Source organism: Cyprinodon tularosa, unplaced genomic scaffold (assembly GCF_016077235.1).
Source record: "Cyprinodon tularosa strain WSP-4 unplaced genomic scaffold, ASM1607723v1 ctg57, whole genome shotgun sequence".
Lineage (NCBI taxonomy): Eukaryota > Metazoa > Chordata > Actinopteri > Cyprinodontiformes > Cyprinodontidae > Cyprinodon > Cyprinodon tularosa.
The window spans coordinates 504,857-532,823 of NW_024039307.1; the positions used below are offsets into that span (position 1 = coordinate 504,857).

Here is a 27,967-nt window from a genome sequence, read left to right on the forward strand (position 1 = left end):
GAAAAAAAACTATCATATCTCTGACGTTAAATACAACTATATTGTGATATATACATTGGTATTGAATTATCGTCCACCCCTTTCATAAAAAGTGTGTACTTTTATACTGTAATAATATCCTTAATATTTTTGCACATCTTGCCTTCGTTGCGATTACAGCTGCACATTTTTGGGGGGAATATTGTGGTCTCAGATTCAAATCCTGCACGGTCAATGTGCTGCAACTTGTAGATGTGCCCCTTGCTCTAAACACTCGAATCAAATTGTTAAACTGCAGTACTAGCATGCAGACAGGTCTTGCAGAGTTCTGCTATACAAGTCAGTGTTTAAGTCATTTGAAACTACCACTCCACAAGCTTTTCACTTGTAGAGTTTCATAAATCTGTCTATTTTTCTCTGTAAAATGCTACACTTCAGTGGAACTGGATGGAGGGTGTCCATGAACATCAATGTTCAGGTCTCCTAGCTAATTCTCAGTTCAATCTAGGGTAATGTTAAAGCTTCATAGAGGCTGTATGTTTAGGGGTGTTGTCCTGCTGGACAGAAGACATCCACCTCAGTCTGTCCAAACCATAAAATAAATAAGTATTTTCCCCAAAGTAAAATTCCCCCACCACTATGTTTAAACAGGAGGAGTGTGAGTTCAGGAGGATGTTCCCGCTATTCCTCCATAGTGACCATATTTGTGGATTATCCTGTCAGTAGGTTCTGAGCCAGGGATCTCTGCAGCTCCCCAGAAGTTACAATGGACTGCTATAGCTTATCTTGACTAATAATCTGCTTGCTGTTGACGGGAAAATAAAAGGTTGTCTAAGTTGTCTTATCTTGCAGGGGAGAACAGATAGAGTGTTGCTAACGTTCCTGCCTGATCTGGTCACGCAGGTTTTCACAAACTACTTACAGTAAGAATGCTGATGAAGGTTCTCAGTCATCCAGGGCATAGTACTATTCTGATTGCTTTAAGAATCATTGACAGGTTTCAGATATTACAGGCTAACGATGGAACCAAAACGACCCTTTCATCGGTTACCATTTGCATGTTTCCAAGCGATACAAGGCTTTGTCTATATAAGACTCAAACTCACTGCGGATCCAGACATTTGAATTGAGAAAGCTTCCTGGAGAGGTGGCGAAACGTCTTCAAATCTTGGAAACCAAGTCCAGTAGATATTTTTTTGAATTTTTACGGAATACAGTAAGAATCACAGGGAGAGATTCTCAAAGACAAAATAAACAGTTTCTCACATAGTTTCTCACAAACTGAAGGATTTGTTGAAATAATCTTGAGGCATCATCTATCATGTAAAACTGGAAAACAGCTTCTGAGGCACCAGGAAGAAAATACACGCATCAACATAGTTAACAGGAGATGTAATAGTAAACAGATTTTTCTGACCACACTCCGTATATCGGTTAAGGTTTGCCGCCATACCATACTCTTTCCACTTTCAGATGATGGATATTATGATGTCTGAAAACTTAAAATCTTACAAAATTATTGTGGAAATTGAGCCTATTGTTCTAGACTCATGTTCTATAATAAACCTCCGGCCTTTACAGAAACGTTGAACATACAGAGTTCTTATTAAACAAAACTGGCTCTGTTTACTGGTTCAGTATTGGGCTGCCCCGGAATTTATTTAGGAGTATTATAAGAGTGAGCATTTATACTCTCTTTTGTGTTGGTGAATCGCAATACAAATAAAATACATGTAAATGTAAATACATGAAAATAAGCTTTGAGTCATTATTTTTTTTTATCTTACTGTATACAATACTCTGCTGGGAAAATAAACCTTCCTAGTTTCCCTGTGTATATTACTGGGACATTGCTGATATCTACTTGAACCTTTGTGCAAACTTGTCACACGTTACAATAAAATAGCAGCAGTTTAGCCCTCTGTTGTGAATCTGTAGTTAGAACTAACTGCTTAGAAAAATCGCCTGATTATTGGTCATCACCTCTAGTCCTTAGACACTTTCCTCAAATGATTTGTGGAGTGGTCCAGAGCCTTTAAAGCTATTGGTAAAGTAGAAAACTCATAATACTCCAGATGTTGTTAGTTAAGCCAGGTATTTTGCTGGCTAGACAAAGACATGTTTTATAGATCTTAAATCTCTCTATAGACTGAAGTTTAAAAAAAAACTGAGCACATGGTGTTCAAGTTAGGCATCAGTGAGTGACAAACAAAAACAGAGCCAAGTGTGGCTGTATTAAATGCAGCAGAGGAGCTAATGGTCACAATAACATCCAATAATTAATCACCTCTTTAGTTTTATTGTGTTCATCAGCGGCACACTCACCTTCGGATGGCACTGTGTTTTCCATGCTCCAATGCATTTTGTGATTTGTTTCTTTGAAGGTGAGCACATCTACTCTGGAGAATGCCTGCAGGAGATGTTTGTTGTCTGCAGAGGGCTCGGGGAGAAAGACAGCTGTGTCACTGCATAATAATTCCTAATAGCTGCTTACATTTTGGAAAAAAAAAAAAGAAAGAAAGAAAGGGTAATAAACTGCTTTTGATGAACCACTTAACATATGTGTATGATTATAAAGTTTAGCAGGAAAATATACCAGCACTGCAGCACTTAACCTTGATAGACAGTATTTGTGTTGTGGGGATGATTCTCATCACAAACTGTCTATCCTCCTCTATGCGGAGACTGTCTGCCTAGTTAACTGACATAGTGCTGAAGGCCTTTCTGCCCATGAGTCCTTGTCTAGATAAACTGATGCATTGTTTCAAAATGAGAACTGTTGTTTCATTTTGAATGGATGTCTTCACTTATATATATATATATATATATATATATATATATATATATATATATATATATATATATATATATATATATATATATACCTATCCATTTTCCATCACGCTTTATCACAATTGGGTCATGCGGGGTGCTGGTGCCTGTCTCCAGCTGTCTACGGGCGAGAGGCGAGAAGGAGGATTTAGAGAAGCCAATTAACCTAACAGTCATGTTTTTGGACTGTGGGAGGAAACTGGAGTACCCGGAGAGAACCCAGGCATGAAAAGGGAGAACATGCAAACTTCATGCAGAAAGAACCTGGGCTGGGATTGGAACACAGGACCTTCTTGCTGCAAGGCAGCAGTGCTACCCATTGTGTGGAAATCTAGTAATCAGAAACTGTGACTGCAGAGGTTGCTGCTAAGGATGTGTGCTAAATTAAAGGTGTCATATAGAGTAAGTAAGAAAGAAAGAAAGAAAGAAAGAAAGAAAGAAAGAAAGAAAGAAAGAAAGAAAGAAAGAAAGAAAGAAAGAAAGAAAGAAAGAAAGAAAGAAAGAAAGAAAGAAAGAAAGAAAGAAAGAAAGAAAGAAAGAAAGAAAGAAAGAAAGAAAGAAAGAAAGAAAGAAAGAAAGAAAGAAAGAAAGAAAGAAAGAAAGAAAGAAAACTATAATGTTTACAGTAGAGTAGAAGCTGGTTTTGAGGCAGATAATACTTATTTTGATTTTCACATGAATCTTAATTCCCTTCTCACATCAATAGTCATTAATGCCCTCATAGCAGAACAAAGATGTTCACATAAAATATATTTTTCAGTTGTAAACACTTTTTGTATGTTATAGTGAGAACAGCGCCATCTGGAGTCATTGTCTGATAGTCACAGAATGGGAACTTACTATAACTGATCTTTGTTGAGTTAAGCTTTTTTTTTTTTTGCACAGAAATAGTAAATGAATAGACCTTTGTAAGACATGCCACTCCCTTAATCTTTAATATACTTTCAATTTTATACTAATTTCAAACTATGGGTTTTGCAATAATATTTTGCTGCTGTAACGCCACAATTTCCCCATTGTGGGACAATAAAGGGATTTTCTATTCTATTCTAATGGGTCCTGGTCTGAGAATTCTGTGTAACATCAGACTTCAAGTCAATCCGGACCAAGCCAACAAACATGTGCTTAGGGTCTCTCTCTCTATTTTTTTCCCCATAAAACACAGCCTGTTTTACAGATGTTGACTTGCCTTCAAAAGTTAAAGCTCAGCTAATATAAGCAATGAATAACTATTCTTTTACAAAGTTTAACTGTCTTTAGTCATGTCCCATCTGCACCAATAAGAGTCTATACCTCTGTTAGTAATGTGGTAAGTTATTAAAGAACCATGTTTGTTGCACATAATTATAAGGGAGGGTCCTGAGTTTCCCCTTTTTTCTAATTATAGGTTTACTGCAAAATTACACCTTCCCATTTCTTCTTTCTGTTATCAACAAAACATTTCAATAAAAAAAAAAAAAAATTTTAATCAAGGTTTCAGAGTGTAAACCTTTTAACAAAAATGCTCACAAATATTTAGCAATATCCAATACCTCTTATATAAAAAATAAAAACACACAAACAGCAACACTCCCTGCATTACTGCAACTAAAAAAGCAATATTTTTCACATTCCATGAGCTAAATTAATTTTGCAAAACAATAATTAAATTCAACTTTGGTGACAGGTTGAGCAACAAACTCAAATTAGGTATAAAATGGAATTGGTCTAGCCAAAATTGACATATTTAAACAGATGTAAACCTAAGAAAACTAGACCAAAATACTAAATAACCAGTTATTTTTCAATAAACTTGCTTACTAAACAAAATATTATTGCTGTTTTGGGTTGTGTTCTTTACAAAGTAACAGTGGGAATTTAATCAGCTGATATTAGCTAGTTAATTTGCTAAGATATTGGATAGGTTCGCCTGCAGACTTCAGCTTACATTAACTGTCACTCTAGACCTCGTGCATAACATCTAGAAAGTTTAAAGCACCTTTTGTGAAATTCAGAAATTTTCTTATAGCTACATTAAGCCTGTTGACAAGCCAATGTGTCTGTGTGGGCCAATGTATTCAATCTATGTTATGTGATATAGAGAGGAACTTTGTGAAGACCTAATGGAGAAAGTGATCACACAGGGAACACTGTAAGGTTATTGTTTCAAAAAGCTTTTAAACTTTTTAAAATTTTAACAAACAAAAAAAAAAAAATCTAAATATGTGGAAGTATACTGTTTGTAACAATATTCTACCCTTTAGGGTGATAAACATATTTAGCCCAGTTTTTTTTTTTTTCATCATATTTTTAAGAAAGTTTTGCATAAAAGCTAATTATTTGAATGTATTTGACAAACATTGGATTTTTTTTTTTTCTCCAAACATCCCTTTTAATAGTGGTATTTTTCTTGCGTTTTAACAAATCCCCTCACGAGCAAAACTTAGTTTGGGTGTTACATAAACATACAAAGATTGTTAATAAGCTTGTTTGTTTTAATTAATCTCGTTTTGCCAGATTATTAATGGCATGGCGTTATTTGTTTGGGTTTTTAACTGCTTTGTCGTGGTTTGTCATTAAAGGGGAAGCCACACGACGACAATATTGTTTATATTGCGAAACGAAAATTGCAAGACGCGAACACATTTACACAACCATCAACAAATACAATGCTGTTAAATTTCTTAAGTGGTTGTTGTCAGGGTTTTAAATCCCGTCAACATGTTTGTTGTATGAATAACTGACCCACCTCCAGAATCCTGAAAGTGGGCCCTTCCATGTCGATGATGTCATTTTAACAAGGTGAGCGGCCATTTTGTTAGCCCTGTGTAGCTGTGTAGATTTCGTTCATCAAATTTCATTGAAAGTAACAGCTTGTATACGTTTTTGCTTATGTTGTGTTTTTGATTAGAGGCTTTTATGTTAGAATACGACGTGTTTGTCCGCTGACATTAAACACAGTCATTCATTTTTCGAGCCGCTTTGAGTTTGCTAGCTCTTCGGCTAGCTGGCTAACTTGTTTACGTGTTTCGTTTGGAGGAAACGTTTCACTGTCATGACCGCCAGCTTTTAAATGTTTCAGTTATCGAATAAGCACGGTTTGTCCGCTTATGACTCCCGTCGTTTTGGTCTTTCAATTTAGTTTTCATTGAAGAAAAGTTAAGCCAAGTTCGGGGATCTTCAAACTCTACGTGTACCATTGTAATTAACTCGAACTCCGTCATCGGCTGACTGTTGTCGGTTCAGCGCTCGGCCAACCCGAAGCAACATGTCAGAGCTGTACATTCGGGTGGCTGAGGATGAGAATGAGGAGCCCATGGAGATCCCCTCGGAGGACGATGGGACTGTTCTGCTTTCCTCGGTGTCAGCCCAGTTCCCAGGGGCTTGTGGTTTGCGGTACAGAAACCCGGAGTCCCAGTGCATGAGGGGAGTTCGGTTGGTAGAGGGAGTCCTGCATGCACCAGAGAGCAGCTGGGGAAACCTGGTCTATGTCGTCAACTACCCCAAAGGTGAGATAGGAAGCTTTTTTCCCGTTGTTTACAAGCAGACTCGTATGTGACGAGCTATCTTAATTTCTGCATTGACTGCATTAATTATATCTGTTAGGGATATTAAACAAAATCCATTGTATGAGATAGTATTTTAGCTCTATTCTTGTTTATTTACATTGCATTGCATTAGGAAGTACTCCTTCTCATTGTTACTCATGTTCTCTTTTCCCCTGTTGCAACACACTTGAGTCATTAACTTGCTCCTGCACAACTGAATGACATGCTTGGGAAATAGTGGTAATTTTCAAGTCCAAGAAACAACACGCCTAACGTTGTAAAGCTGTTACTTTAGGACCAAATTCCACAATCAATTGAAATTAACAAAAGAAAAAAAACTTTACTGTGAAGATAAAAAAAAAAGGGAAAGTTAGCCATACTCCTCCATATATCCCTAAAAAGTCAGGAAAGTATTTATTTCTATGATAAGTTAAAGATTAGTAGATTAAGGAATATTACCTTTCAGATGCCTGAATGAATGGGTCTTAATATTTAAATTAAAAAGTTTTTTAGCCACACTGCACATCATATTTCCCCCCAGTTCACACCTGCTTTTAATCGCATGATTAAAGTAATTTCTGATGTTCATGATCCTGATAATACATTCCAGTGCATGTATGATTTAAGCATTTTACAGTCAGTAATGTGAGGAGTTCTACAAAAACACTTAACTACCAGGTGAAGTAAAAGCGATGATGTAAAGGTTACATGATATGCAAAATTTTTTGATTCAAGATTGAATGTGAAGTCCGTTGGAGAAAAATGCTACAATTGTGCTTGAATTAAGTGTATGAGTTAGGTAAGAAAAAATTGTCACCTTTGTTGGGAGAAGTGGACTTCAGAAAAACAAAGCTTTATATAAAAACAACTGATAATAAAATAAATGGTCTATTTTTTTTTTCTTATGTCAGAATCTGTTTATTGTTCCCAGATAACAAAAGGAAGATGGAGGAAATAGACGCAGCATCGGCTGTTAAAGTAAAAAGAGGGTTTCAGAAAACATCTGATCTCATAGTGCTCGGGCTGCCTTGGAAAACAACAGAACAAGACCTGAAGGATTATTTTAGTACCTTTGGGGAGGTCATCATGGTACAGGTACTAATGTTTCATCCAACTAAATCCTCTTAAGCCTGCCTTTTCAGCTCTAAAAATATTTAGGGCTTATTTTAAAATGTCGATGGAGCTTTTATTCTTGCTCTTTGCTTTTTCCAGGTGAAGAGGGATGCAAAAACTGGCAATTCAAAAGGATTTGGGTTTGTCCGCTTTGCTGACTATGAGACACAAACTAAAGTTATTGCTCAGAGACACATGATTGATGGACGATGGTGTGACTGTAAGCTTCCAAACTCAAAGGTATGCTGGACCCCATTTATCATACATTCTCAATGTTTTGTTGTTTTTATTTTTTAATTCAGACCAAACTTCTTTATCAGGCATCTCCTGATGAACCGATGCGGAGCCGTAAAATCTTTGTGGGCCGCTGCACAGAGGACATGACGACAGATGATCTGAGGCAGTACTTCATGCAGTATGGGGAGGTCACTGATGTCTTTATTCCCAAACCTTTCCGGGCGTTCGCATTTGTCACATTTGCTGATGATCAGGTATGAACTGCTGCCCTCCCCTTACACTGAAAATGCTTATATTATAAGGTTCAAAAATATGAATTAAAAGTTTGCCTTGCTGAAGTATTCCTATCTGTCAAACATTTTCTTAAAACTGCAAACATTGGTGTATTTTGTGGGTTTTATGATAGCTCTGCATAAATTAGTGCATAACTGTAAAAGAAATTTACAATATATATATATGAATAAAATTCATTTTAAGCAGTTACCTGAAGAAGTCTTGTTGGTAATAAACTCCATATGAGTATAATTTAATATCAGAGATTTAAATCCATGTCAATTCTTTAAATTTCTATATATATATATATATATATATATATATATATATATATATATATATATATATATATATATATAAAAAAAGAGCTAGCCCATGCTTAAAGGAATAGTACACCCAAAACATGATTAGCCTTAATTTTCTACTCACCCCCATGCTGAACAACACTCTGGAGTACTTTTTTGATATCTCAAATGCATCTGGAGATCTGGGAGGCTTCTTGCTGTCTGCTGACATTCAAATAATGGAGGTCCATGGTGCCCGAGACAGAAAGGTCCATAAAAGTCCACAAAAAACGTGTCAATATTCCTCCATACTGCTCGTCCAATGTAATCCAAGTCTCCTGAGTGGGTAGCATCCAGAATTTACTCGAAACGAAGTCATTTAGAATGTTTTTAGAGCATAAACAGTAGTGTATAGGATTTCCTGAAAGCGCGCACATGCGCGTTCACGACGCTACGGAAGCCGGCACACCAAACCAGATGAAAGTGCGCATTCAGCGTCTGCTCTGCCAATAATGCAAGCATAGAAGAAGAAATGTGCTGTTTACCTGTGCAAAGAAAGAAACAACGAAAGAAAAATGTCTGAGGACTTCAGTGTTGAGGAAGAGCATGAGTTCTTTGCCGAGCTGAATGCGCTGGTTTGGTCTGCCGGCTTCCGTAGCTTCGTGAACGTGCACGTGCGCGCTTTTAGGAAATCCTGTACACTACTGTTTATGCTCTAAAAACATTCTAAATGACTTCGTTTTGAGTAAATTCTGGATGCTACCCACTCAGGACAATTGGAATACATTGGACGAGCAGTATGGAGGAATATTGACACGTTTTTTGTGGACTTTTATGGACCTTTCTGTCTCGGGCACCATGGACCTCCATTATTTGAATGTCAGCAGACAGCAAGAAGCCTCCCAGATCTCCAGATGCATTTGAGATATCAAAAAAGTACTCCAGAGTGTTGTTCAGCATGGGGGTGAGTAGAAAATTAAGGCTAATCATGTTTTGGGTGTACTATTCCTTTAAGCCTGGGTCAGATGAGACCACCACTTCCCTTGTTAGACATGGAGGGGGTGGCATCATGCTGAGGGAATGCTTTTCGTCACCAGGGACTGGGATGGTGGTCAGTGTGAACAGAAAGCTGGGCAGTTAAAAACTAGGCAGACCTGGAAGGAAAACCTGCTAGAAGTTACAAAATTCAATATGAAATTTGAGGCTTAAAAGTTGATGTTGACGGATTAATTTTATATGATCTGCCAGAGATCAAGCTTTTTTATTTCAATTTTAAATAATAATAACTGGGCTATCAAATTAATTTCCCAGAGAACACATTGAAGGCTGTGAATACGTTTGCAAAGCACTGTATTTATGGATAACACACAACTGTACTAAGTATAAAACAGACAGCTATAGTTAAAAGGTAACAACTGGCTGTGATGGTTCTTATTCTCACTCACTCTCACTCTCCCATAGGTTGCCCAGGCATTGTGTGGAGAGGACCTGATCATCAAGGGCGTCAGCGTGCACATCTCCAACGCTGAGCCCAAACACAATAACAGTAGGCAAATGATGGATCGGGGCCGGTTTGGGGCTGGCGGGTTCAGTCAAGGGTATGGCAGTAATCGTGGGGGGCTAGGTGGCGGCAGCGGAGGGGTTAACTTTGGGGCTCTGGGTCTTAACCCAGCTATGGTGGCAGCAGCTCAGGCAGCACTGCAGAGCAGTTGGGGAATGATGGGCATGCTGGCTAACCAGCAGGGGTTGACCACGGCGGCAGGCACAGCCTCTACGACCAGAGATCAGACATACAGCTCTGCCAGCACCAGTTACAGCAGCCCCAGCTCAGCTAGCCTCGGCTGGGGTGCAGGCACCAACACCGCCTCAAACAGCGGCTTCAGCTCCGGCTTTGGCACATCAATGGAGTCTAAATCTTCTAGCTGGGGAATGTAGACAGCTGAGGGTTGACGTTTTCTCTTTCTGTTAGGCATATCTGGTAAGTACACCTACAGGAAGGAAGTGCTTATACTTTATTTAAAAATGAAACACTGCCTTTTATTTTATCAAAGCGAACGTTTCTACTTGTGTGGCTGTGTAGTCATACATGGAATGGGTGAAAAGTTTAGTTTGAGGAATCTTCCAAACTTTCTAGTTTTGTTTGTGAGAATACGTTATGAAGAGATGACTGTGCATGCACCATAACTATTTATAAACATGCACGAGTGTTTAGGTCTCCCTGCAGTCCGTCGTACGCTGGCTGTTAGATAATTATATATTTATGCATTATATTGGGTTTTTTTTTTGGTTGGTTGGTTATTTCCTCTGTTGGAAACGCCTTCATGAACGTTTCTTCCGCAGTTCACCAACTCTTTCACAATTTCCCGGGAGGAGTCACATCATTGGCTGCAATGCTCGGCAGATCTCAGTATCCCTCCTCCCACATGTAAATGCTTTATCATCCGAGGTCACAGCTTCAGTCTGCGTATACAGTGTTAGACGGTGGGTGTTGCCTTTCTTTCCTCTCTTTTTCTGTTTTTATTTTTCGGGATATAGGGTCTGCCACTGTCGCTTTTTGATCTCGATGAATGGATTCGGTGTTGGACTGAATGAGAGTGAGCAAAAGGACGGAAAGCAAGTACTGTTTGTGCTTTATTTTTATTTTTTGAAAGACAAATGCCTGGGAGAGATGAGAAGAACCTGTGGCTTTTTGTGCGAGTGTGAGAGAAAGAAGCAAAGTACGTGTGTGTTCTCAGTGACCATCACAAGGACATTTGTTGACATCTCAAGAGCCCAGATTTTTCTACTTTCTCATATCGTTTTCTATCCAACCCTGATTCTTTACAAAAAAACAAACAAACACTGAATTGTCAAGTGCTTTGAATATCTATATATTTTAGTAGATCTTTTCTTGCTGTCCAGTTCGATGTGAATGCCTGTGTTATTTTCTCCTTGTTACCACCCTGTTTGTGTGAAAATGTGACTTTGTTTGTGAAGTCTGTGTGCAGGCGGGGAAACACAGAAAGAGTGCTGAAGTTTGGGCGATGTTCCTGGTGAATGTTTGAACAGATCCCATTGGAAGTTTGTGTTTGAAGTGGTTTTGAATGCATTTTCTATGTTTTGTGAATTAAAGGGAAGTGTGAAATAAAACTTAATTTGACTAGGAGGAAAATACCCTCTTGACAAAGACTTGTTTTTGACTTTAATCGAACTGCCAACACTTTAATTCACATGTTTAGGTTCGACAGATATGGAAAAGCCAGGCTTTCTTCTGAGCCCTGGTTTGGAGTCTGCTGTGCTGAAGATGAACGGGAAACCGCCTTAAATACGGAAGGATCTACTTTGCCTCGTTAGCAAGAAAAATTCAACCACTTATTTAGATGGTATAATGATCAAATCACATGTTTGTTTTCTTCAGATATTGTATCAAGTTAAATTTACGTATTAAATTGTCAGTGTTGCCCTGTTAAGATTTCTACCTCACTGGAACATTTTCATGAACATATTCCCATTCACAAGTCACTGATATATGAAAGTATAAAATGTGAAACTATCAATGTCAAGGTTTGTATTAGCGCAGCAGGATAGATTAACTGCTGTTTACTTTCGTGAAGTGTATTTTCATTTTGCAGTCTAAAGATTTGAGTGCAAAATCCCACTTTGTTTTGAGGTGCTAGAGTTGCATTGTAAAATAAAGAATAGTTTTTTTTAATAATATCTGGTCTCGATGTTGGTAAAATGGATTTGTCTTTGGAAAGAGTTGGTTAGTGAGGTTTTTAATATATATTGTATTATGCACAGATGGACACCAGGGGGTGCTACAGCACCTGCCCTGTTCCCATCTGGACAAAACATATTTTTTTTGTTGTTGCTTTATTTAGTCTTCGGCCCAAAATACCGTTGATGAATTTAAAAATCTATCAAACCCAGAGTCGAGATTTTTGTCATTTTGACCCTCGAGACGTGTAGCACCTCCTCAATCAGCTAAAGGTCCAGGTAACTTAAACAAGCACATTAACCTCCACCAACAGATTAGTTTATATAATGGCCTCTACCAGGCACCAATCAACGGTTTAAAATGCAACTCTGATTAAATTAGAAAAAATACATTTATTTATGCATCCCATAGATGTAATTATTGATTTCCTATAATGGTACCTGTCAGGGACAGAGTCACCCTGATGACATGTTTTTGACTCGTGTCGTTTTTATTGACAACTAAAGCACAAAAGTTACCTTTTGTCTTTTTTGACATTTCATTTTAAAGCAAACATAATTCCACCAAACAACCATGATTCCTAAAAATAACTTTAAGGTTATATTCAGTTAAAGTGCAGCTTGTAAATTAAGTTGTATTTTCAATTTTTGTGTTTATTGAAAAATATCTTGTACGGTAAAACTTTGTAAACTTTTCTTAAAATAACTATTCGCTCCTAATCTGAGCAGAAAAATAAGATGATCTGTCAGTGCAATGAGAGTTTTTTAACTTTAAAATAAGATAAAATAACTTTAAGATCATTTTCGCTATGTATCCAGCAGAAGAAAGGCTGTTGAAGAAATGGGAATTATCAGACTTAAAGACTAATGATAGCACTTGCATGTAAACAAGAAGCAATTGTGTTTTACAGTATAAACTGTTCCCTGCACTGATAACTATGTAGACCGTGTTTTTTCATATTCTGTTTCTGCTCTATCCTTCAATTGTGTTCCTTTTCCCCCATAACTGAAGGATAAAGTAAAAAAAAAAAAAAACTTTCTGTTGTCTATTGTTTTTCAGGCTTCTTTATATATCATTGGATTTGGAATTGTTATTTATTTCAATTCAGTTTATTTATATGGCACCAATTCACAACACATCTCAAGGCACTTTACAGTTCAACCAGATCATACAGTCAAATTGATTCAAAGTTTTCTATCTAAGGAAAACCAGCTGATTGCATGGACTCATTGACTCGGATGAAATCCCTCACATTAAGCATGCTTGTAGCGACAGTGGAGAGGAAACTTCCCTTTTAACAGGAAGAAACCTACAGCAGAACCAGTCTCAGTGTGAGCGGCCATCTGCTGAGGCCGGCTGGGGTTCAAGGAGACAGAAGCAGAGATGCTTTAATAGAGACCAATATGGCTTGGGTAGACTGTTAACAGATAGCTCTGTCACTGTGCATTCGTAGTGCCCTCAAACCTGAACAACATGTTATTTTGATGAGGCTGGGGTTAGTGATGCCTCTTCATTGTACAAACGTGTATGATGTGATGATGTAGCAGGTTGTCTGTATAAAATGCTTCTTTAAGCGGGATTATGGGCTGACTTTTTGAAGTAAGCGCTGCCATTTATGTATAACAAGCCATTTCCCTGATCTGAGTAAGATTTCTGTCAAAATCTGTTGCCATGTCTCATAGTTTTTTAATGCATAAAAATGACAGTTTTATTTGAATGTGATCTTTTCTCAGGAAAAAAAATAGGGAAAGAGAAAGCTTAAAGGCGTAAACACAGAGATTCCTTTTACAGTTTAACATTGCTAAAACATAAAGCTATTTTTAGCATCTTGCCACTTACTCTGGATATTATCAGAGAATGTGTGGATACATGTGTTTAATTATACTGGTCTACTAAAATTTAACAAACAGGTCAGCAAAAAGTCTGTATGCCTGTAAACTTCTTGAACTTTAAACATCAGCATCAGGAAAACCTGTTTTTGCCCACAAGATCACATTTAAACTGAGATGTAACCGTGTAAATAAACGGAGAGGACTTCGTAGCCGACAGAGGAATGCGAGAGTTTTTATTTATATTTTTTATTTATATTATATATATTTTATTTTTTTGGTTTTGTTTTTGCTGGGTGGGTGGGATTGAAGTCCTAACTGAGGAGCGGAATAATGAGCTCGCAATGCATTATGGGTAATTTCAGACAACGTGCAAGTCTTGTAAAACGCCAACCTTTACATTAAATTTAGTTTTTACTTGTTAAATACATTCCTTATAAGTTATACTAGTCATTGTCTATGTGTCTGTTTTCTACTTTGTAATATGAAACAAACACGCTCCACGTGTAATTTGCACCATCACAGAGAAAGGTATGGCGGTCATATTAGAATGAGGGGAGTGGACATGGTCAGTTAAGACTATACTTTCAGGGATTATTTCTATAGTTTCTAACTTGAGAAATGTGCTCCTAAATTGTATGGACTCGCTAACCACGATGATGAGGTAACGATACTTCTTCCTGAGCGCGAAGCTGGTAAAGATTGGAGATTTTGTCACGTGATCTTTGCTTTTGATGACCGTTCACTGCTCCTGCTGGAGCAGCGATGGAGGGAGTATTGTCAGAGTGGTTATTATATTACTGTTAAAGAAAACATGTGAAATAAATATTTCTTGAGTTGTGAGATTCAGTAATTTTAACTTTGCTAGTATATGCATGTGACAAAGTTTGAATCATCAGCGGAGCATCTACTTTGCAGGTAGAGATACTTACAACAATAGCTGTAATTCAACGAATTAAGTTAAATGATGTACTTGGTTAAAGTATGCTTTAGGACTGCTCAGATTGATTTCTACTCGCCTATGGGTCACTGTAAAAATTTGCGTAGCTGTATGTGTGTTATGTATTCTCCAGGTGCACAGTTCTATATCGGTAAACACTTTACAGTACGGTATTTTATTTTTTATCTTTTCACTCTTCACTATTTTGTTATTCTTATACATTTTTTCTATTTTTTTTTTTTTTTTTTTTTTTTTTTTTTGCTGCTGTAAACACCACAATTTCCCCATTGTGGGACAGTAAATGGATTTTCTATTCTACACAGTATGGAAGAGTATTAGGGTCAATGGGGGAAAAAGTTAACAGATTTTTAAATATTTCAGTTTAATATGAGAAAAAAGAGTCAGAATTCTGACTTTTTTCTCACAATTCTGACTTTAATCTCTGAATTCTGACAGCTAACAAACATGTTAGCACCAAGCCGTAGCCATGTCTATTTTAGAGACTAAACTAGCTCTCTTGTTTTTATCACCTTCTGCGCTTCTATTAATGAAATAGTATCACCGGGGACCCCTCAGGCAAGTAAAAAGTCACCTAATTCTCTCATTTTCCACCATTGTGTTACTGGCCCTTCCCAACAACTCACATCTTTGTCAGAGAAGCTCAGCGCTCCCACATCTCTTCCTTCATGGTGCCCATCTACATTAAGATCCAAAACTCTGAGATTAAAATCAGAATTCTAATATTAAAGTCAGAATTCTAAGAAAATTGTCAGAAATCTGAGAAAAAAGTCAGAAATCGGAGATTAAAGTCAGAATTCTGACTTTTTTCTCATACTGAAATAAGATTAAAAAATCAGTTACTTTGCTGGAATTTTTTCCCGGTTCCTCATTCAAACAAAATGTTCAACAAAAAATCAGTCAACTTTTTCTGTTTTTCCAGTGGCCCTAGACCTCTTCCGAAATACAGCCCCATAATATTTATGGTGGAGCATATTTAAGACAAATTCTCATATTACTTTGCTGGAATTTTTCCCCGGTTCCTCATTCAAACAAAATGTTTTATTCTCTTGCCTCAGTAAATGTAACTAAAGGTCGTCTAAATTCTGCTATCAGTTAGGAAATATCTACAGACTGTTATCCAATCACCTGCTTTGATTAAGTTACGCCTCCTTTTATGAAGAAGGAAGCGCAGATGGGACATTTTAAAATCTGTGGGGTTTCTGTGCAGTTATATATTTAATTTTCCAAAGGGAATGTGTCACCGTTCCGGAGTGAAAAGAACACAATTATCTGATATCATCCAACATAGTACATGTTGAACTGTAATGTAGTAATTTCAGTTTATCAGATAGGGATGTAGTTACAGTCTCCCACCGGCAGGTTGTGCTGTTGCGCATTGTTTCAAAGTTAGACTCAATCAAGCTGCTTTAAGATTTCCTATTTCTGAATATAGGGTTAAAAAACATACACATAATGAAGATTAGAACAAATTTATATTTGAAAATACAATAAAGGAAAGGCAGGATTATACAGGTGACCCTGTAGACATTTCTGACACTGCTGTTTATCCCTGGTATGTGTTCAGAAAGACATAAAAAAAAGTGTCAAAGACAAGAACAGCAATAATATTATTTGAACTCCAGTGACATGAAGGGCCCGAAGACAATAATGTTAAATAGTTCCTGTTGTGGAACCTATGCAGACATCACGTAAAAAAATACCTTTTATGATTTCTTTATGTATAAAACATTGCTCACTTGAATCTTTATCTTTGGCGCTGAAGTGACAAAGAACCTCATGTTGGCTCCAGAGCTGCACATATTCTATGCAAGGGAACAACAATAACAATACTACTGCAACTTTAAGAATTCTAAGCACTGCTTATAAACGTATACAAACTTGATTAAAAGTGAGAAGTTATCTATATGTTGCCTGCTTTACAGAATCTAGCTGTCAGTGACCTTTGAAGCAGGAAAACCCAAAGTATTTTGTGTCACTTGGTAGACACAGACATAATGGCTCATTGGTTTATAGATAGAAAAAAAGCACCAAGGATCTGTCACTCTTTTGCTGTATAGAAGTTTAGTCAAATTTATCGTCTCAGTATTTGTGTCAAATTTCAGGAAAATACTAATTTATTTGATCATTAAATTATAATTTTTTATCAAACAGCATTTCTGTCTCCACCAAACAGTTCTTGGCAGTAGGGAAAATAATTGGAGCGACAGCACTGCATTTTCTCTTCCTCCTCTGAAAACAAACATCTATGGAGAACTCAGGGAAGCCTGTTCATTGATGGATTTAAAATGAACAGTTGAATCTGTCAGTTTTAGTCTTATCATAATATTGATAGTAGCTATTGCTCACCAGTGAATTAAAACTGAGTTTAGAGCGGCAGTGGATCTCAAAAGTAAAAAAAATCCCATTATTTTTTGATGTGAAAAAAAAAATCATCTACCATCAACTGTCATTAATATAAATAAGAGGTTGTGAAAAATGTAATTGTTTAAAGGTGTCAGTCAAGACTAAGATACCAAAGAATATAATATTGCACTTCTGGTTAGACCTAAACTGCATTTCGTTGCCTTGTACCTGTACCTGTGTAATTGTAATGACAATAAAGTTGAATCTAATCTAAACCAAATATAATAGTTATGAAAGACAAATATAAGTGGAGAAAATATAGGAAAACAGTGACATTACTAATGTCACTAATAATTCAAGTTTACACAAAGATACTGAGCAAAAAACTAATAATAATAACAAAAGTTTGTCGGTGAGGCTGTTTGAGTAACAATTACAGAAGGTAGATTTGAATGAAAAGTTATGGATTATCTGAAGAACAGGTTGAATTCTCTTTATGTGGAATTGGGGATTTTGAGAGAATAAATAAAAAAAAATATTAATAATCATATGAGGTTTGTCACCATTGAGTTAAAACCTTCAAGTATCTGATAGAAAGCCAAAGTCAACAAGTTAGCTGGAGGATAACCTCAGGAGAGGAACTTTGAAGTTTAGGAATGGCCTAGTTAAAGTCCAGAACTGTATCTGATAAAAACATTAGATCTCATCATACTCTGACTCATTTGGGAAGTGCTTATGTCACAGAGTGGGAACACGGTTACCATGTAGATTGCTGACCCACTCCTAACAAAAAACCCAGAATTCTATAATCCAATCAAAGGATTAGTTTGAAGATGGGCGCTTATGCAACCAGATTATTGAAGCTTTAATTCAGGTCATATCTGCTTGTCTTATAGATTGGTCTGTTTAACAGTAGAAAATAAAGGCAGATGTTAGAGCAAGCTGCTGAATGAATCCAGAGTGGTTTGCATGTCAGTCAGATGCGTGGTTAAAGTGAAATCAACCGTCTGCTACATTATGCATCATCTTAGTGTGTGGCTTCTGTTCCAATTCAGACAACTGCATATGTGGGTCTCCATTTACCCCTCACAACGCTTCTGCTATTGGTCGGGGTCTGCAATTACACTAAAGTGAGATCCTCACCCTGATTCCTCTTTGGTCTTAGTGTGTTGGTGAAATAAATTATCAACCATTTTGCATCTGCATCCAGATCAAAGATCAGACCTACACAGGAGGATCAGGGTGACGTGTGAAGAGGAATATTATGCCAACATCAAAGTAGGATTTATCGAAGGCAAGATGAGGTGTGATGACAGCTGCTCTACGATGCTTCATCCTTTGCTGTGGTAAATGTGTTATAGCAGCTCATTAGTCCATTTAAGCTATACATACATATAGAAGTTGGTAAAAGGAGAGGAGAATTTTTTTGAGTGCATCACTGTAGGCATTAACATCCCATATGGTCTAGTTGTCAGGATTCCTGGTTTTCACCCAGGCGGCCTGGGTTCAATTCCCGGTGTGGGAACTTCACTGTTTTGAGTAGGATCAGTTCCCATACGACATTCCCAGAGGGCCAACGACTGTTGGATCCTTGTTCCCAACCCAGATGAAACACCTCCTCAGTATCCGGTCTATTTCTCCATTCCTCTTAACCGTTTATTTACTTATAAGTCTGGTAATAGATGTTGCAGAGGTAGCCCAACAGATTCGCTTTCACAAGCAGACTATTATGACTGTTGTCATAAGGCAAAAAGAAGTCAACAGACAACCAAAGTAAAAGTAACCAATGACACAATGAAATAATGCAGGATATCGCCCCTGCATTGAGGGGTTGGAAATTGAGAACATATTTTATGTCTTATATTTTGGTATCTGTAAATATTTTAGCCTTTCTGTATATTTTTTTGCACAGCAAATTCAAAAGTCTTTTTTTTTTTTTTACTCCCCCTGGTTGTTAGTCGTATTATTTATCCTTGCAAATGAGTAAAAAGGAATAATTGGAAGCCCAAAATGAAGATGAAATTCATGCACATGAGTGGATGAGAGCCGACTGCAGCTTTATCACGTTAGGCTGCAGAAAGTAGATAAAAGCAAGAAAATAAGTTGAAATAGAGCAGGGGGCATTACTGGAGCAGTCTCACCTGGATGTACATCAGTAATACAGATAAATGGGAATAAGATACAAACTTTTCCACATTTACAGCATTCATAGTACTGTAGCTTTAATTAAGGTCGTTCAAGTGCTATGAACTACCATGAACCTCACAGGGGCTTCAGAACAGGCAGCTGATGCCAGCTAAAGCAGACTTTGGAGCCTCTGGAACCAGCTAAAATCTGCAAACCCACATTATTGACTAGCTCAGTCAGAGCTGCTATAGTAGCACTTTAAGGGAATCACACTAATATAACAAAGGGGGGTGGGTTTGAGTTTAATTTTTTTTTGTATTTATGAGTGAAATTATTTTCATCTTAAAACTTTAAGGAAAAACCTTTGTATGGCCAAACCATAAAGCCATTCATTTTCTCTGTGGGAATAATTACCCATCAGCTGTTGATGATTTATCTCTATTTTTACTGTTAGTCTCCTTAAACACATTGGCATCTTTTAAATAAATCTTATGAAATGTGTAAATCCTTAAACAAAATAAAGGCTTCAACCCAGTGTGGCAATGAGTTCCCCTGCTGGTAGCCGATAGTATTACAGATTTCCCTGTTTATATGCCTACCAGAGCCTCTAATGTTTTGCTTTATTTAGTTCCACACAAACAAACCTCAGTGTTGCTCACAGCTCACACGGTGTAAGGACCATCAAAGCTAATTATGAAGGGATTGAGATCTTTATTTAGCCTTTTACAGATCAGTGCAACGCTTCACCTTAATCCAGTGTTAACTCTGGGCCCATCACGACTGATGAACGCTAGCTGATATCCAGATAAGGTCAACACTTTGTCGCCTCTCCTTCTTTGCAGCTCTTTATATTTTAGAACAGATCAGAACTAGAAAGGCAACAAACACCATCTATGGTCCCACTTCTTGATAAATGAACTGCAAGAGGGTCGGTGAAGAGTAAAAGTCTGGATGAAGCTGGCTGTTGATGTTTGTTATGACGCTGGAATGTGGGAAGTTGGGGCATTATTTTCCCCTCCAAGCGACATCCTCTTTTACTCGAACCTTCTTCCTTTGTGATTTTAAACCAGGTGATGATGGCTATTAAGCATTGTAGGAAGAGGAGGAGACGTTCCCACCGTGGCCGGTCCAGTTGGTGTGGATGAAATGCCCGGGATTTGAAAGCAGCTCATATGTGTGGGCTCCAAAATAGTCCCTCTGGGCCTGAAAAGAAAATAATTAAAAGCATCATAAGCCTCTGTAGCCTCTTGTTAATGATTGATGATCAAAACCTGTAAATTACTTTTGTCTTACAGCATATTTGATCTTATTTTGTCACAATGCAACCAAAAACTTCCCCTTCATCCATAGCAGTTAAAGTAAAAGCGACTAATAAGATTAGAGCTCTTCCTCTGCTGCATCTTCTATGGGCTTTGGGACAAAATACCAGTTCATCTTCTAATAGGAGTCTTACAGCAATAATTTTCCTCTTTCTGAATAATCAGATTTGTCTGAACCTGCCATGGATAAATGCTGCTCCTCCCCATCACCCAAAGGCCTTATTCTGTAACTGGTCCTGTTTGCTGGCTTGTCAGTTTAACGGTGCAGCCATCCCTCTGTTGGTCTGATGGATTGAAGACTGCTACACAAACTGTGACCTAAATGTCTCCACTGCTCTCTCCCTGATTCATCTGCTGGGTTCCTTACAGAGTATTCTGTAGTAGAAACCTTCACAAATATCTGGGTGAATCCAGAAACAAAGAGTGGGAGTTTTTTCCAGCAGCTACTGGTGTTCCTCACCTGCAGCAGGTTGGCAGGCAGCATGCCGTGTCTGTATCCATCATAGAAGGACAGAGCTGTGGTGAAGCAGGGCATTGGGATACCGTGCTGGACGCCCACGCTGACAGTTCTGCGCCACGATTCCTACAGAAAGAAGCTTTTATTTTTAACACTGGAGCAGGACTAGTATATTTATCTATATATATATATAAGTCTAAATAGACTGTAAATCTAGGCTTTCCATTCTCTAAAAACTTGGACTGAATTCACTCAGCCTTCCAGTGTTCTGGATTCAAGAGAAACAGCTGAACATTACAACACAAAGACTAACTTTTGCTTCACTGCATTCTTTGTTTAAAAAAAACGAAAAAAAGAGAAAAAGGAGGAAATAAACGTCTTAGTCAAGAAGCTGTTGCAAGTTGGTGTTTTCCTGCTTCCTCCTTCCTCATACCTGGCAGTCTTGCACAGCGGTACTGAAGAAATTGTCCAGCAACAAGTTCTGCAGGTCAGCGTCCCGGTCGAACGCCTCTTTGATTTTGCCGAGGAAAACACTGGAGAGAGAGAGAGGAGGGAGCAGTTTGGACCAAAACAGACCAATAACTGATCAATTCGGAATTTACTGGACCTGATTCAACATAAATCTGCTATAAACCGCTGACCTTGAGGTTTGCTGCGTTTGGTTTAGATTTATATGAAGCTTTGATAAGATAACAAGTGTTGCAACCACAATATTGCCATTCTACAGCCCATTTGGTTGTAAAGACGAGGTCAGGCTTTCTTTCAATAAAATCACCACATTACAACACATAAAAACAACTGATTTAACTTCCTCTATAACACAGATAGAAAGCGTCTTTTTCTCAGGCTCTAAAAAAAATGTAACCCATACATTTTTGTTGCTACAATCACATAAAGGAAGCTACTAAATTATCATTAAAAAGCAAAGCAGGGATGATGAACATGGTGTTAATAATGAAGATGAAACCTTCGAATGATGCAGCCTCCTCGCCACATCAAGGCGATGGCGCCGTAGTTGAGCGACCAGCCGAACTCTTTGGCTGCCTGCCGCAGCAGCATGAAACCCTGAGCGTAGGAAATGATCTTGGAGGCGTACAGAGCCTGGGAAACAAAAACAATCTCTTTAAGAGAAAAAAAAAATACTTTCTTTGCTGCTATGCAGGAGTCTAGACATCCACTTGTTCAATTTGGTTAAAAGACAGGATTAGCTCAAGAGTTGCTAATTGTGGAATTTGTTAACCTAATTAGTTTAAACAACATTAAACACATTTCAATGAATTTTAAATAAGCTGCAGCTCCTTTATTTCTATTATCAAGATACCGTTCTTGTCCAGGCTGCATCTTTGTTTCTGCAAATATTTACATTATTTAATGAAGTTTTTTTTTTTTTTTTTTTTATTAACCCGTGAGACAACATGGTGCTAATGTTGGTATGAGATTCAGTAATCTGCTAACTTTATCTGGACAAACCTAGATCAGCTCAAATCCTCAGAATTGAAAAAGAAATACACTGGATTACCTTAAAATGAATGCAGATCCTTCCAATTAATCCTCAGATATATACATTAAAAAGGAATTTGGAATAAAATTCAGCTTTAATTTCTTACTTTCAAATGTACAAAGCAAGTTTGTACTTGCTTTGTACATTTCAATGTAAAGCCAAGCCCAGTTTAATGTTTCTGGACCCAGTTTTAAAACCCAGAAGTCACTAAAAAGAAAGCTTATCAAACAGAAATGTCTTTAAAAAGTGAGTTAAAAAGAACATTACAGACAGCTGTAGCAGGACTTTAAATAAATATTAACTGATTGATGCGATAAAACCATTGTTTCAAAATTAGATATGATCTGTATAAAGGCAAAATTTAAATAAAAGACTCACTCGATTTAATAATACTTTGATTCAAACACAGAACTTTTTGAGAGATCCTACGATGCCAAAAAAGCTCAACTCCAACCCTCCAGCTGATTTATTTTAGCTCAAAATCTTCATAACAACAGTGAACAATGTCCAAGAAAAGTTGCCAGTATATTGAGTTGATTCCTTTGCTGGTGACTATTTTGGTACCAATGCCTCCAAGTGATGGACTGTAAAATGCTAGAGTTAAGTTTCACTCAGCAGCCTAACCTAAACTGGTGTCAGAGAAATCAGTTCAGAGCAATTAGTTCTTTTTTGGGGGGGGGGCTCTAGCTTTATGTAAATATGTTTATAGCAAAGAAGAGTCAGGGATTTTGTGAATTTATAGATTATCAGTTTTGTTGTAGAGCAATAAATGATTAATTTATAAAATTTTGAACAATAAAATGGACCACAATAAAATTTTAGTCCCATAATGCTCATCCCCAAAGCAGAAACTAAAGAAAGCTTTACTTGGTAAAGCAATTTTGACTGATAAACACGTCCGCTTTTATTATCCTGGAGCCTGCAGTTTGGATTACGTACATAAAAAAACGCCTTCCAGCCACTGCAACAAACAGCGAAGAGACGACTGGGCCAGAGGCTGCTGTTGAATGGGGTTGCTACTGACAGCGCACCGCTGGTATGAGTGGATCTGAGCGGCTCTGACAGAAATAATATTTGAAGGCAGGATGGTAATCTGGATGAACTGACTGCATTGATGAAGTGTTCAGGTGTACTTTCTCATTTAAAAACTAATTTTTACCCACTGATCACAGCAAATATAGCTGCTATTGTTTCAGGCAAAGAAAGGCTAGGGTAGCTCCGCCCAACGCGCATCAGACCCCAGTTTTCAACCACACAGCAAGAGCAGCAAAGATGCTTCAGCTGCACGTCAGAACTAAACTTGTACAAGCATCAAAAATGAAGCAGCACCCACGTTTTTGCTGCCTCTGCTGCTTTAGGTGTGAACGTAGCATTAAAAGTAATAAAAGTAAGACACTGACTCCAGCCCTTTAGGTGGCAGTAGTGCGCCTAAAGTGGAGCAGCTGGAGCTAGCGCACAGAAATCTGCATACAAGCTGGATTATTTATTATACCAACTTTTAGAAAAATAAAATTAATTTATTATTATTTTAAATAAAGGTTTCTCTTCAAAGCCATATGGTCTTAAAATAAAAACAGGAATCCAATGCAGATGTTTTGGTTTTAAGCTACCTTTCTGATGTCCTCTAGGAAAGCCGCCTTGTCGCCGCTGAATTTGACCCCCTGGGGGCCGGAGAGGCTGCGGCTGGCCTCCACCCTCTCATCCTTCAGAGAGGACAGGCATCTGGCAAAGACAGCTTCCCCTGAGTTACAGAGAGGGAGGAAGGAGGAAAAAAGGTGGATGAATACAGACCGGCAACATTTATACTATAAAAAGCTGTCTGGATTTCTCTGCCACATTAAAATTAGGGTCAATAGACGGGAAATCTTTCAGGTCAAACACAGGAAATGAATTAAACATATCATGTCATTTACTATTTAAACCAGACGGGTCACCCTGACAGAAGGAAAAATAAACCTTAAAGAGTAGATCCATTTCTACTGTGAAGACTCAGTTTAGTCAGCATGACTTTGCAAAAACAAACTGCCCAGACAGATGATGCAAGAGGACACTGTAGTAAGAAATCTGAAATCCGCCCATGCACACTGCTCCTCTGCACAAACTGGATCAGATCTCAGACAATGAGGCTCTTTCAGTTCAGCAGCCGACAGCAACGGAGTGAAAGGCATTAAGTAAAGCTAATCCTGACAAAGCCTGGATGAGTTTGGTAACGGGCCAGTTTCATTCTACCAATGATCAACAGTCAGCTCTCCATGGAGCTGATCTCTGAGCTGCTCTCCCTCTTTTTATATTAGCATTGCTCCTTGTCTTTCATAAACACAACAAACAATAAAAAACAAATCCAAATCCCACTTATGCGACTAGAGAGGAGCAGGCTGTAAGAAAAGCCCTCAAATCTTCTTACCTGCAAATTCATACTGACCAGGAACACTTTTTCTATCCCGTCAAATTTGACCTTTGCCTTTAAATAAACATCAGATGCTGTAATCCTGACAGGCGTGCCCTGATTCCTTTTGTTACATTATCTTAAAGAACAGAGTTACTGCAAGAAACCGGCACTGCAGGAAGACCAACGGACTTCCTTGTTTTTTTTTCTTACCAATCAGAGTAACAGGTGTGCCGTACTCCAGGGCTGAAATGGCCGTCCATTTCCCTGTGCCTTTCTGCCCCGCGCTGTCACGGATCTTGGGCAACAGAGGCTTCCCATCAGTGTCCTTGTATTTAAGGATGTTGGCTGTGATCTCAATCAAGAAGGAGTCCAGCTCTGTTTTGTTCCAGGCGTCGAATGCCTAGCCGTTAGAAAACAAAAGGAATAAGGTTAAACACGCCAAGACTAAAATTTGACAGTGGATGTTTGTGGGAAAAAAACTTGAATCCGTTCTTCTTTACTACAGATCTACATACTGGCTAGTGTTGCTCTATCAGTGAGTAGTGACATGAGCCCACCTGTGCCATCTCATCGTGGTCCATGCCCAGGACATCCTTCATCAGGTGGTAGGCCTCACAGATCAGCTGCATGTCTCCGTACTCAATGCCGTTGTGGACCATTTTAACAAAATGACCCGCACCCTCGTCCCCAACCTGCCCCAGGAACAAATCACAACAGTCAGACAAAGTGAGGCCTCTGTGTGCTCCATTAAAAAGATTTAAACAGAAAGCGGTGCACCCACCCAGTCACAGCAGGGCTCTCCTGTCCCAACCTTAGCGGCGATGCTCTGGAAGATGTCTTTAATATGCGGCCTTAAAAAGGAATAAAAAACACATTTACCACGTTACTAAAATGTATAACCTTTTCAAAAAGACAAAAAAAACGAAACATCTTGTTTTCTTTAGGACCCACCAGGCTTCTTTATGTCCCCCTGGCATTAGCGAGGGTCCATAACGAGCTCCCTCCTCTCCACCACTCACTCCACTGCCAACGAACAGCAAACCCTTCTCTTTCAGACTCTTACAGCGCCGCTGTGATTAAAACCAAAGAGCAACTATGAACAAACATGCTGAAAAATACACAATTTCAGCCAAACCGTCATTCCCAGTAACTCACTGTGGTATCTCTGTACTCAGAGTTGCCTCCATCGATAATGATGTCTCCAGCTTCTAGAAGAGGAACCTACAATGAATGGAGTGGAGAGGAAGCATTAGCACTTTCCAGAAAGAAGGTTTATAAAACAAACAAAAAAAAGAATTTAATTACTGCCAATATTTCAAAGGAGGCGTTTCCTATGGTTTCAGGTAGAGCAGCATCAATCAAGCTTTTCATGACCAATAACTATTTTTTCCTGATTTTAGAAAAACTATAAAAAAAAATTAGTTTGAAGAAATTGCATCTTTCTAATTATGCATTAAAGTTTCCAACTTTTAACACTGATTCTTTATTAAACAACAAAAAAAGTCCTAAAGTTTTTTCTCTCTGTTGTGTTTACAGACTGAAAATGTAGAACTTGTCCTGCACTTCATGAAAATAAAAAATAGAAATGCAGATCAGTTGGAGAAAATTGTAGGAGAATAGACAGGTTTCCATTTCTAGCAAATTGATCCATGCACTCAAGTCTTATCAATAAGAAATGGACAGTCAGTGCTTAGCTTGTAGCTAAGCACTGACTGTCAGCAGGCTGAAACATGGCTTACAAGAATAGCCTGGCTGTTGTCAAAAACACTGACCATCAGAGAGTAAAACTAAAGGAGCACTGTTTTAAACAACGGTTGGCAAACTATTTATTAGCGGAGAGCAGATTCTGACAGAAAGAAAGCAGCATAAATTTAGCAGCCAAACATTTCATTGTTATACCTCTAGTATTACTTTATAAAATACGGGGCAGCAAAGAGGTCTGATATTTTGCTGCTGGTGTAATTTAGGTCATTAAACAGCAGTAGGATCCACTGCTGCTCATTTGTTTAAAATAAAAGCAATTAGGTCAGTTTGTTATGTGCGTTTGTTAAGGTTATCTTATAAAGCCCCATATTTACTCATAAATACTTCCAAATTTAGCATTGCTTTTTTTTTTTTTTTTAAACATGATTTTTGGTAGAAAAACACAAACCAGTTTATCAATGAAGTCATCCACAGCTTGCCCCGCCTTGACCAGCAGGATGATTCTCCTGGGCTTTTTCAGCTTAGACACCATGTCCTCCAGGGACTCGGCTCCAACCACCTTGGAGCCCTTGGCCTCATTCTTCAGGAAGTCGTGCACCTTGGACACGGTTCTGTTGTAGGCGCAGACCTGTTGGACAGAGATGTTCTTACTGAGGAGGACAAAACAAAATACACTTACTAAGAAAAGCGTCAACAAAACAAAGTTGGGATCTTACCACAAAGCCATGGTCGTTCATGTTCATGATGAGGTTCTGGCCCATGACGGCCAACCCAATCAGTGCAATGTCTGCTCTGTGAAAACAGAAGAAATGTCATGTCTGGACCTGATGTACTGGCATCAAACTGTAAGACACTAAAACAGACTGTTACATCTTTCTCTTTTGGTTGTTTTAGTATAATCAAATACCTAAAAAACACAAGCCCTGGATGACTTCATTTCCCAGAATGCATTGGGACTAGTGGGTCTCTAATCCGTGTAGTTTTACACTTTATAAATCATGTCAGTTTTTTATTTCAACTTCGAACAAAAGCTTTTCAATTACTTAGTAAGAACACTACTTAAAATACCAAAAATGACGAACACTGTTTTATATTCTGTCAAATCAAAAATGTAACGTTCGACTACAAGGAAACGTTGTTCAACTGTGTTTATTTGTAAAGTGAGTTTAGAAAGCTTACTGAGCCATGTTTTTCCTCCGGTATATTAGCTGGAAGGTGAGAATGGGTACAATGAGTTTCGAGCTGCTTCTCCTCTGGTTCTCTTCTCTCTCGATGATCGCTTCCTTCTTCAACAGCTCTCATCTAAACCTGACGCACGAGGTGACGTACGCCCATTTACAGCACCCACCAATCAGAGGCCGCCTAGATGGCACAAGCGCATGATGGCTGAGAACT

General features: G+C 38.1%; 2 protein-coding genes and 2 non-coding genes across 7 annotated transcripts; 3 read left to right on the forward strand and 1 right to left on the reverse strand.

The window, feature by feature from the left end:
• The first annotated feature begins 5,585 nt into the window (after positions 1-5,585).
• Positions 5,586-11,941, forward strand: tardbpa (TAR DNA binding protein a). 4 transcript variants are annotated; one of them, XR_005282547.1, is made up of 7 exons: positions 5,587-6,299; positions 7,270-7,433; positions 7,551-7,691; positions 7,772-7,942; positions 9,707-9,791; positions 10,586-10,726; positions 11,464-11,941. XR_005282547.1 is itself a non-coding variant. In XM_038305970.1 (6 exons), the coding sequence occupies exons 1-5, from the start codon at positions 6,059-6,061 to the stop codon at positions 10,178-10,180; spliced, it is 1,191 nt and encodes a 396-aa protein (XP_038161898.1). In that variant the 5' UTR covers positions 5,586-6,058; the 3' UTR covers positions 10,181-10,223; positions 10,586-11,941. The 4 variants fall into 4 exon arrangements, 3 of the variants coding, with proteins under 3 accessions (XP_038161898.1, XP_038161897.1, XP_038161899.1); XM_038305970.1 differs by having other exon boundaries at positions 5,586-6,299; positions 9,707-10,223; positions 10,586-11,941; XM_038305971.1 differs by having other exon boundaries at positions 10,586-11,941.
• Positions 11,942-14,346: 2,405 nt separating this feature from the next.
• On the forward strand, positions 14,347-14,561 carry LOC119797098. The gene has a single exon (XR_005282548.1). It is a non-coding gene; the product is annotated as a small nucleolar RNA U3 (small nucleolar RNA).
• Positions 14,562-18,528: 3,967 nt separating this feature from the next.
• trnae-uuc lies at positions 18,529-18,600 on the forward strand. Its single transcript has one exon. It is a non-coding gene; the product is annotated as a tRNA-Glu (tRNA).
• Positions 18,601-19,893: 1,293 nt separating this feature from the next.
• On the reverse strand, positions 19,894-27,910 carry pgd (phosphogluconate dehydrogenase). The gene is made up of 13 exons (XM_038306049.1): positions 27,752-27,910; positions 27,289-27,364; positions 27,021-27,200; positions 26,024-26,089; positions 25,820-25,938; positions 25,650-25,719; positions 25,426-25,560; positions 25,079-25,268; positions 24,090-24,220; positions 21,946-22,079; positions 21,412-21,511; positions 20,982-21,104; positions 19,894-20,405 (listed from the first exon to the last, which is right to left on the reverse strand). The coding sequence occupies exons 1-13, from the start codon at positions 27,757-27,759 to the stop codon at positions 20,286-20,288; spliced, it is 1,452 nt and encodes a 483-aa protein (XP_038161977.1). The 5' UTR covers positions 27,760-27,910; the 3' UTR covers positions 19,894-20,285.
• Positions 27,911-27,967: the final 57 nt, after the last annotated feature.

Bases quoted from the DNA above. Each gene is read 5' to 3' on its own strand.
- tardbpa (XM_038305969.1), top strand. From the start codon at position 6,059: ATGTCAGAGCTGTACATTCGGGTGGCTGAGGATGAGAATGAGGAGCCC. The intron at 6,300-7,269 runs GTGAGATAGGAA...TATTGTTCCCAG, and splicing joins TGTCGTCAACTACCCCAAAG to ATAACAAAAGGAAGATGGAG. The intron at 7,943-9,706 runs GTATGAACTGCT...ACTCTCCCATAG, and splicing joins TCACATTTGCTGATGATCAG to GTTGCCCAGGCATTGTGTGG.
- pgd (XM_038306049.1), bottom strand. The intron at 25,720-25,819 runs GTGGGTCCTAAA...TTCCTTTTTAAG, and splicing joins GGGGGACATAAAGAAGCCTG to GCCGCATATTAAAGACATCT. The intron at 25,269-25,425 runs GTGGGCTCATGT...TCTAACGGCTAG, and splicing joins ACCACGATGAGATGGCACAG to GCATTCGACGCCTGGAACAA.